This window comes from Lynx canadensis, chromosome D1 (genome assembly GCF_007474595.2).
Source record: "Lynx canadensis isolate LIC74 chromosome D1, mLynCan4.pri.v2, whole genome shotgun sequence".
Taxonomy (NCBI): domain Eukaryota; kingdom Metazoa; phylum Chordata; class Mammalia; order Carnivora; family Felidae; genus Lynx; species Lynx canadensis.
Genome location: NC_044312.2, coordinates 113,321,507 through 113,331,970, shown reverse-complemented (window position 1 = coordinate 113,331,970; position 10,464 = coordinate 113,321,507). Strand labels below are relative to the sequence as shown.

The 10,464-nt window shown below is 60.1% G+C and overlaps 1 protein-coding gene across 4 annotated transcripts; it reads left to right on the top strand.

The window, feature by feature from the left end:
- Window positions 1–3,413: 3,413 nt before the first annotated feature.
- Window positions 3,414–10,085, top strand: LOC115524804 (mas-related G-protein coupled receptor member X2-like). Of its 4 annotated transcripts, XR_003972218.1 has the most exons (3): window positions 5,798–6,276; window positions 8,504–9,808; window positions 9,924–10,085. XR_003972218.1 is itself a non-coding variant. In XM_030331453.1 (2 exons), exon 2 carries the CDS (start codon window positions 8,569–8,571, stop codon window positions 9,502–9,504), a length of 936 nt encoding a protein of 311 aa, XP_030187313.1. In that variant the 5' UTR covers window positions 3,414–3,928; window positions 8,504–8,568; the 3' UTR covers window positions 9,505–10,085. The 4 variants fall into 4 exon arrangements, 3 of the variants coding, with proteins under 3 accessions (XP_030187313.1, XP_030187314.1, XP_030187311.1); XM_030331453.1 differs by lacking the exon at window positions 5,798–6,276 and adding an exon at window positions 3,414–3,928 and having other exon boundaries at window positions 8,504–10,085; XM_030331454.1 differs by having other exon boundaries at window positions 5,798–6,203; window positions 8,504–10,085.
- The last annotated feature ends 379 nt before the right edge of the window (window positions 10,086–10,464 follow it).

The following is a 10,464-nucleotide window of genomic DNA, read 5'->3' as shown; positions in this document are numbered from 1 at the left end:
GTGGGGCTCCCGTTTATTTCCCCTGCGGCTTCCAGAACCCCGGCTCAGGCTCCAGGTTCTGTGGCCGCTCGGATCTGGACCTCGAGGACAGAAACCGGAAGTGCGGTTTGAACAGATTAAGCCAGGAGTCGAGACAACTCTTGTGGCCCGTCAGCCATCTGGGCCTGGCAACAGCGGTCTTGATTTATTTGACGATGGGAAGCCCGGTCTCTTCCGTCTGTACGTGTGTGTCGCGCTTCCATTTTCAGATTACTGTTATTTTGTTTATTTATTGTGACTGTTTGAGTTGCAACCCGCTCGCTCCACGTCGACAGGCACCCCGCAGCTCTCCAAACGCCGCCTCACGGACCGCGCTTTTACTGCAAGTGTGAGAGGACCTTCGAGACACTTCCCTTAGCTTTGTGGACGACAGAAAACACGCCGGGTCCGGTCCTGCACGCGTGACCTCCGAGCCCTTCTCTGGACCGTCTCTGAGGCCACGCATCTGCTCACACGCCTTCGGTTTAGTGCCTCTGACAACGACGTGCTTACGGTCGACGGTGCCGCAACCGTCGGCCGCAGCTTCCGGGCGCCTGGAAGGCAGCCCCGCGTTTGTGCTCGGCAAGCCCCGTGTGGCCTCTGGCTCGGAATTCGCCCGCCAGAGTCCTGACCCCCCAGCACCCGAGACGGGACTGTATCTGGAGGCGGGTCTTCACGGAGGCGACTCTTCGAAGCAACGCGGGGTCCCCGGGGTGGGCCCTGATCCCATGTGACCGGGGTCCTTGTGAGGAGAGGGGACCGGGACCCAGACGCGCACAGCGGGACGGCCCGGAAAGGTTAGGGTTCCGTGCCTGGGCCCATCCCCCGGGACCACGCTTCAGGTTCCTGGCGGGCGATGTGGCCGGGTTTTTGTTTCTCAACAGCGTGGCCGCTGAACCCTGCACGCCGGTCTCTCCGAGGGTCCTGCTTCTGGATCCCTTCTGGAACAGTCCGCTCGGGCACAGAGTGAGGTGAGCCTGCCCCCGGACGGGGGGCCGCAGGCAGGGCCACATGGGGCTGGGAGGCGAGGTGGGGAAGGAGGGGGGTTCTCTGTGGGATGTTTCACTGCCCCCTTCCCTCCCCGTAGCACGCAGACCCTCTCGCCCTCCCTGGGCTCGTGGTCGGCTCTGGGCGCTGGGTCCCGCCCTCTGGTGCCGCTCTGAGAACCTGTCCCCACTTCTTTCGAGGAAACACTGCAGGTGCCTGTTCTCACCCGCTGGCCGCTGGCCTTCACCTCCCCTCCCCGCTCCCCCCACACCCTGCAGGATGCCCGTGGCGTGACGGGTCAGGAAGGGGAACCCTGGTGCTCCCCATTTTCTGGTGACACGGTAACTCACTAAATTAAAGATTTGGCCTCAACGTAAAGATGGAGTTAGTACCCGAACTTCACATCCATCTGGACAATTCTACAGATATGGCCGAATGTCTCGTATTAGTGTCGTATCGGCTGCAACTAATTACGGAAGAAGGTCCTGTTTCTATGAATGCTTGACAGCAAAAAAAAAAAAAAAAAAAAAAAAAAAAAAAAGGTGCTAAAATATTTAAAATGTCGGATACTCGCCTCAAGCCTCGAGGTTTCTCCCGGAGCAGCTCTGCTGAGCTTTGCCCCGACGGACACACACGCAGTGGTGGGTAAAACGGCCGGGGGACACGCTCTGGTGACGTGCTCCGTGTCACTGTCACGGCCGTGCAGCGATTGTTGAAGGAGCCGGCTTCGCTCAGGAACGTCCTGGATCCCTGATGGGAGCGGTGAGAAGTCTTCACGTCGTGAAATCAGGAGGACGTGACTTCCTGTGTTGGCCGTGGTCGAACGGGGCACATTTGCAGACACGTACACGTCCCACCGTATGTCCACGTGCGGTGGTTTTCCCAGGCGCAAGCACGGTGCAGTTGCTGGGGCCGACGACCCAACAACTCCGGCCCTGTTTATTCGATAGATCACCGTCTTTTCTGGACTCTTCAGGGCCGGAGAGCTGGAGGGAATTTTCTCAGGGGAGCAAAGTGACCTCGTCATTGCAAGGAAAACATCTAGCGGTTTTTATCACCAGTGGTACCGTGTGGGCTTTCGAGGAAACGGTTACGATTCTGAAAACCATATAAGCCTGCCGCCTACGTCGCGTGCAGCAAGTTCAAAGAGAGGGTTTTCTGAGGAGATTCGCGGTGACGTTAACAAACGTGACGTAGAGACAGACACGGACAGAGTTTATCGTGAGACGGGTCAGTATTTGAAAGGCCTGCAGAACTCCGTGAGCCAGAACTTGCCAAATAATTCACGGATGAGGTCACAAAACCACACACGAAGGAAAGATCCAATCAGAGAGCCATTTACATCAATGCATTTTCACCTAACAGTATGAGGAGTTCACGATACGGCGTCGGCTTCCACGTCGTAAATAACCTTTAAGCAGCTACAATTTCATAGCACGTGGCGTAATTTTGAGAAACAGTGGCTCCAATTTTGCAGAAGGGCGTCTACAAGGGCTTTCAAATTCCCCTTTCCCGTTTCTGCCGCATACACCCGTGTGAGGCCAGATTTTCCTCCTGGGAAAGGAGAACTGAGCAGCGGGAAAGCCCTTCCCGCGGGCGTTTGGGGAGCACGGCGGAGTGATGTCAGGGCGCATCTGTCCCAGGGGCTCAGGGGCGCCCGCCTCTCCTTCGCCCCCAAGAGCCGGGGGGACTGTCCTCTGTCCTCGCCACTCTCTGGCCCTCTCCGAGGACCGCCCGCCCGCGGCACAAACAGACGTGGTTCCCAGGAAGAATGTGTGGTCTCAGTGCCCCTGACGCGGCTGGAGACTTTGGACCGCGGGGAAGAAGCCCCTCTGCGCCCCGCGGGCCCACCCCGCCGATGCAGCATGCGGTGCTCGTGTGTGGGGCGTCCGGGCGGGGGCCAGCGCGGATGGGAGGCTGGGACCTGCCTGGGGATGCCCGGGGACGAACCGGGGGGGAAGACCCCACACGCAGCGAGGTGGCCCTGCAGGGCCGTCTCACCAAGCTCACTGCGAGGGGCCCCCAGGGACGGCTTCGCCTCCGACACACGCGCGCTATCATGAAGTCTCCAAGGCCACCCGAGATGATGGGCGCCCTGGAAACGTGTTGCGGAGGCTTGTAGAAGAGAAGGCATCGGAGGGGGACAGTGGCTCCGAGAACGCAGGGAAGGTGACGGTGAGGGCAGGGGCGAGGCCGCACGGGAGGAAACGCCAGGACACAGAACAGATACCGAGATACCTCCCGAGATGGTGCCTGCACCTGATTGGCCGTGGCCCCCCCCCCACAGGAAGACACAGGGCCTGCAGCACCTTGATAACACCGAGGCCGGCCCGCCCCCTCCCGCCGGCTCCTGCGCCCGCGTCAAGGTAAGAGCCCTCTGGCGCGTCCCCCTTGTCGCTGCGTATCCCCCCGAAGGTTGAGCCCGGGCCGCAGTGGAGCCAAGGAGCTCCCGTGCTTCCTACGGTGTCCCCTGCCTCTGCCCGCAATTTCCTCCCTGCTCAGCCATCGCTCGGTCCTTGAACCCAGCATGTCTCCCTGCGTCCGGGCTTGCGTCTGACATCTCAGCGGGGAGCCCCGGTGCCCCGGCCCTGCACCCTCTGGCCGGTTCTCCGGTGGGCTTTCCCCCAGTTTTCACCGATACGTGTCCCACCCTGTCCACCCGCCCCTGCCCCGGCATTCTCACCCGGTCACTTGATGGAGTGACGTGTGCCATCGCTGTGGCAGGACTACTCCACGGCACGTGGGGACTGAAGCTGGACAGCTACGGAGGCCGACGGTCACACGGCTCCTTAGACGGGAGGCCTAGGACCCAGGACGAGCATGTCACGGTGAAGGCGGAGGCCTGACCGTCCTCCAGCCACCAGGCCCGCCGACCAGCCTTCGGGAGCGGGTCCCCTCGGAGACAGCACCCCGGGACATTTTGGTGAGCAAAGTAAAAGTTTTCTTTGATGACATTGACGTATAGTGATATGTCCTCTGCTTGATTAGAATGTTGTTTCCAGCACATTATACATCTAGAATCAAAAACAACCTAAACTATGCTAAATTCTTCATGTCATTAATTTATTTTTTATAATTTAATTTGAAATATTTTTTTTTTTTTAATTTTTTTTTTTTCAACGTTTATTTATTTTTCGGACAGAGAGAGACAGAGCATGAACGGGGGAGGGGCAGAGAGAGAGGGAGACACAGAATCGGAAACAGGCTCCAGGCTCTGAGCCATCAGCCCAGAGCCTGACGCGGGGCTCGAACTCACGGACCGCGAGATCGTGACCTGGCTGAAGTCGGACGCTTAACCGACTGCGCCACCCAGGCGCCCCTAATTTGAAATATTTTAATGTTTGTTTTTGAGAGAGAGAGAGAGCGAGAGAGCGAGCAGGGGAGGGGCAGAGAGAGAGGGAGACACAGAATCCGAAGCAGGCTCCAGGCTCCGAGCCGTCGGCACAGAGCCCGATGCGGGGCTTGAACCCACGATCCGTGAGATCATGACCTGAGCCGAAGCCGACATTTAATCAACTGAGCCCCCAGGCACCCCGCCATTAATTTGTGTCACAAGTTCACGTTGTGGCTGCACCGGTGGTCCCCTCTGGGTCCGGGCTCTGCCCTCAGATCCTGGGATGTCACCCTCTCCCATTTCTTCCTCTTCACCGGGCTTCCATTGGTCCTTTTTCGGCCTCCACACCCAGTGGCGTTCTTCCCCAGCCCGGTGGGTCCCTTCCACTCTGGGAGGTCACCCTCCCCAGAGACTTTGGCCAACACTACACCACGATGCTGGCCAAACTCACACCTCTGGACCACGGCTCTTCCAAAATTCCAACCTACGTGTCCAACGGCCGCCGGGACAGGCTACCAACAGCCCAAACAACGTACCTAAGAACGAGCTCATGAGCTTCTCCTCACTTCCTTCCCTCAAAGCTTGCTTTTCAGTCTTAAAACACCTGAACTGAGGAATCTTTACCGACTCGCGTCACTTGCTGTCATGTCCTCCTGGTACCGGTCCGATGATGAAAGAAAGTGTTCTGGGAACACGAGCAGGGAGGCACTAAGGAAAGCTCCCTGGAGGAGACGGCTCCCAGGCTGAGCCTGGATGATGTGGCCGTAGATCCCGCAGGGCTGCAGGGAGGTATAGGTCGCGCATCATGCAAAGTCATGGAGACGGCAGGGAATATGGGACAGACGTGCACTGTAGGTAAGCCAGGGTGGCCGGAGCGCGGAGAGTGTGACGGGAGGGTCAGAACAGAAAGAGGCAGGCTGTGAGCGGGGCGGGGGGCAGTTGTTATCCTGAGGCCTCCTCCCAGGGTGTGACGAGGGGAAGGGCAGGACTAGGGTGCTGATGGGGGGAGACATCCGCGGGGGCGGGGTGCCGCTAGAGACGGCCAAGAGTGTGAACGCAGGACGGGGAGCTGGGAGTGGGAGGAAGGAAATCGTATCCGTCGGTGCGTGCCAGCTTATATCCTGGTAACAAACAATCCCCAAATCTCAGGGTCTTAAAACGTTTTTTTCTTTGTTTCATTTTCCTTCTCTGTTTTCTACTCACATGCCACGCCGGTTACAAGACACGGTTACTTAGAGCCCCGGGCGGATGGAACAGCCACTGTATTGCTGGTCGCCATGGGGGACGGTGGGGGAGCTCTGGAAGGTCTCAAGACGGGAACTAGGTCATCCGTTCAGAAGGGACCTTCCACTGAGGATTCTTTTTATTTTTTTAAATTGAGAGAGAGAGAGAGAGAGAGAGAGAGAGAGGGAATCCCAAGCAGGCTCCACACTCAGTGCAGAGCCTGACACAGGGCTCGGTCCCATGACCCTGGCACCATGACCTGAGCCGAAATCAGGAGGATGCTCAACCGACCGAGCCACCCAGGCTTTACCCAAGCACAACGGGCCCGGGAAGTGCGGCCTTACCACACGCAGTGTGACCACAGCATGAGTGACCACACGGAGGTGGACTGGAGGCGTCATGGGGACAATGCTGAGAAACGCTGGGTGCCCTGGATGTCGGACAGAGAGGGACAGGCGGGAGTCGAGGATACTGACAGCGGTCACAGTAACAGCTCTCGCTCACAGAGGACCTACTATGTGCCAGCCACTGCTCTAAGTGTCTTGTAAGGATTCGGCGGTTTCCGCCTCACAAAAACCCTGTGAGGAGATGACATCACGATCTTTATCACCACTGACGGGAAGTTGGAAACCTATTGCCTGTGGGTCAAATCCTGCCGCTTATCTGTTTTTGTACAGTCTGTGAGGCAACAATGGGTCTTACGTCTTTAAACGGTTGGGAAATTTTCGTTTCCTTTTTTCTTTTTTTTTTTAATGTGTATTTATTTTGAGGAGGGGGGAGAGAGCACAAGTTGGGGAGGGGCGGAGGGCGAGAGAGAATCTCAAGCAGGCTCCGTGCTCAGCGCGAAGCCTGACGCAGGGCTCGATCCCACGGGCTCTGAGGTCACGCATAACCTGATCCGTGATCGAGAGCTGGACGCCCAACCGACTGAGCCACCCAGGCACCCCGAAATGGCCGGGAACATTTTTTTCAAAAAACAGTATCTCGTGGCCGTGAAAATCACGTGCAATTCAACTTTCAGTGCACGGAAGTGAGGCATTCTCAGAGCACACACACGATGTGTTTGCCCGTGGCTGCTTTCTGCTACAAGGGCAGAGCCTCGTAGCTCTGCAGAGACCGCGTGGCCTGCAAAGCCTGTAATATTTGCTCTATCTGGCTCTTTACGGAAAAGGTTTGCCAACCCCCGCGTCAGGTGAAAACCCGAGGCACAGAGCGATCTAGTGTGTTGCACGAAGGCACCCACCGGCCGGGCGTGGGGGGTTGAGCAGGAAGCCAAAGTGCGGCCCCGCCCCCCCCCCCCCCCCCCGCACCGGGTGCCTCCGGCGCTCCCCACACGTCGGATCTGAGGGGCCGGGTTCCGTGTGGCTCCGTAACTTGTAGACCTAAGAAACGTGCCGTGAAGAGCGGGGGTTTGGGGGGATCTCTTATACTTGGTGTCATCGGTGGGCAGTCTGACGAGTCAGCTGGGGGGAAAAGGCATCTCAAAGAGAAAAGGCACTTTTTGAGGAAAGCGGCTGGGAAGACAGCAGCATTTGGGGGAAGGAGAGAGGAGAGGGGCCGAAGAAGCCTGAGCAAGGACCAAGGGAAGGCTGGGAAATCGAGGGAGGGGCAGCTGAGGAACCCGGCGCCGGGAGGCAGGAGCCTGCGCCCCCCCCAGCGGCGATGGGTCACCGCGGGCGTCCCGACTGCCCCGCGGCGAGTTCCCGCCGCGTGCAGCCGCCTCGAACAGCACACACGTGCCACATGGCGGTTCCAGAGGCCCCAGGTCCTCGGTGGGTCTCACGGGCTTTGCCCCCGCGAGGCCCACGTTCCTTCGGGAAGCTCCAGGGGGCCGTCTGCTCCCTGACGTCTCTCGGCTTCCGGAGGCCACTGGTGTCCCCGGTCTCACGGTCCCTGCCACCGTCTCCAGAGCCCGCAACACGGCCTCCTGACCCTCGCTTCCACGGTGCCACCCTCTCTGACGCTCCTCTTCTGCCTCCGTCCTAGAAGGACCCCGTGGCTGCCCTGGGGGCCCGCCTGGATGGCCCAGGACCGCCGCCCTACTTGAAGGCCAGTGGACCAGCCACCTTCCTTCTCTGTTGCCAACCTAACCTAGTCCCAGGCTCTGGGGATCGGGACGCGGGAGTCTCTGGCGGGAGCCGTTTTCTGTCCCCCACAGCTCCGGGGACACTAAAACTCACCGCCTTTGGGGCCCGCAGAGCATTTTCGGGTGGCTGTCTGCCTTTCTGGGGCCCTGAGGCAGAGGCGGTGCGTGAGACCCCCTAGGGGCTCGGGCACGGCTCCCACTGCCGACGACGGTGCGTGTGGGCCACCCGGGCGCTCACCCAGCTGGCCGCCTGGACCCAAGCCGCCCCGCCCACGTCCTCTCCCTCAAACCCCCGACTGCTGGGCCCGAACCGGCCATGCCGAGCGCTCCGTCCCCGGGCCTCTGGCCCTTCCTCCAGCGGTTTCTCTGCCTCACGCACCCTCCCCCGTCTTGAAAACCGCTGCAGTGCCCTCAAGTGGTCGCCCCTTCTTGCTCCCCAGTGAGTGCTCGGGCCCTTATCACACTGTCCCGTGAATGGTCGTTACCCGAGGTTCCTTGAGGGCAGATTCCAGGTTCCCCCAACTCCCTCTGCCCCCGCCCCTGCCCCTGCGTTCTGCTTGGAGCCTGACCCGGAGGGGACATCCAGCAAATCGGTTTCCTGGAGGCAGAAGTCAAAGAGGGGCGCACGCTGATGCTCAAGGGGCCGAGCCCATGGGGGTGAAGCCGAGAGCTTGTCCCGTCCGGGTCTAGGGAGAGCCGAGGACAGCTGGACATTTGTGGCTGGGGCTGTGTGTGTTGGGCGGGGGGGACAGAGGGAAGGGGAAGCAGAGACAAGGGGATGGAAGGCCTGGGCGGGGGAGCAGGGCACTTCCTCACGTGCCTGAGACTCTGCATTTCCGTCTTTGCCCGCCCAGGAGCGCCCAGAGCCCGCCGGTCAGGGGAGCACGGCGGGACCCTCCTGAGCTCCGGCCTCCCCAGCATGGACCAGTACTGCGAGGCCGTCAACCGTTCCGGCAACGACACCACAGGGATGTCTCCGGGGGCGCGGATGACCGGCCAGGTGCTCCTCCGGTCCATCACGGTGGTCGTGGCCCTCTGCGGGTTGGTGGGAAACGGGGCCGTAATCTGGCTCATCCGCGCGTCCGTCAGGAAAAACCCCTTCTCTGCCTACAACCTCAGTCTCGCCGCGGCGGATCTCATGCATCTGTGCTCGCAGATCGTGTTCTGCGCACGCCAAATCCTGAAGCCCTTCCTCCACCGCTGTTTTCACCTTCCCGGCATCCTTATGGTCCTCAGGTTCTCGTCCTACTTCACTGGCCTGGGTGTCATGACCGCCATCAGCCTCCAGCGATGCCTCTCCGTCCTCTTCCCTATTTGGTACCGGTGCCACTGCCCCAGGCACCTGTCGGCCGGCGTGAGCGCCCTCCTCTGGCTTCTGACCTTTCTGATGAACATTCTGAGAGGCCACGCCTGCGGCCAGCTGTCCAGCCCGACCACTCGCTTCTGCCCTGCGCTTGTGGCTATCACGGACGCGTGGGTCGCCGTCCTCTTTGTCACCATGGGCACATCCAGCCTGTTGCTACTCCGCCAAGTCCGCGACAGCGCCCGCCTTCACCTGCCCAGAAGGCTCTACCTGGTTGTCCTGCTGACCGCCCTGGTCTTCTTTCTGTGCGGCGTGCCCCTCAGCGTCATCAGGTTCCTGATATGGAAAGTGGAAAGCCAGGCTCTCAATGACGTCAGCGTCCTCCTGTCTTGCGTCAACAGCACCGCGAACCCTGCCGTTTACTTCTTCATCGGCGGCCTTCGGGGGCGGCCGCCGAAGGCGCCCCTCGCGGGGGTCTCTGGAGGACCCCAGGGGAAGAGACAGAGCCCGGGAGAGGCGCCGGCCCCGCCCAACGGAGAGGGCGCCCCCTGATGGGTGGCGATGCCCTGGTGCGAGTCACGCCTCCCCGGCAGCAGGAAGGAGAGCCCCCGGGTCAAGCCCCGGCGGGCCGAGTCCTGCGACAGCCTCCCCTTTATAGGAAAACCGAGGACAGACGGCCAGAGCAGACTCCCCGCGTGAAAAGGCGCATCTTCGGGCCCGTTGCAGCCCGCTGCCAACTTGACCTTCCGAAGTGTGTCGAGGGGACCGATGGAGTCACGCCTGGCCACGGCAGACAGTCGCTGCTTCCAGGCTTTGCCTGACCGCGACAAGACTGGAAGTTTTCAGCTTTGCGCAAGTAACGCGGCTAAAATTCTTCTGGGCGCGGGTCGGTCCTTTGCAAATGGCGTGCCCTTGTCCTTCGTCCATTGTTCTGGCATGTTCTAGGGTCTCACGACACTTTTTCTTCCCAGACTTCTGAGGGATTCACCCTGCTGGATGCAACGTCTTCCCAAACTCTGCTTTGGTCTTTAGAATTCCACTGAAACGAATCTTAGTGGACCGAGTTCTGCCTGGATGGGCCACACAAGGCCGGTCCTGGGCTTGGCTGCTTCAATAAACCCTTGGTGCCGGGAGACTTGTGTCTTCATGAGGTCCCTTCCATCGCTTTTGTTGTCGAGGCGCACGTTTGGCCAAGGCTTCAGGACCTTCTGGTGGCAAGAAAGGCTCCAGGGGCTCGTGGTTCTTAGGAGCGTCCCCGGGACGTGAGGAGTCTCCTGAGATCCTGGGTGGGCCCTGTCTGAGGTGAGGTCTCATCTTCTCTAGGAAGCAGGCTGGGTCTGGTCTGTGATGGGGCTGAAGAAAGCCAGCATCCCTCAGACACAGGCTTTTGGCTGCCGAGAGGGACCGCCAGCTTCTCATTAGCTGGGCTCTGGTGACCAGCCTATAACGGGGGGGGGGGGTCACTACCCTATAACTGGGGGGACACGACCCTACCTCTGGGGGGACGTGACC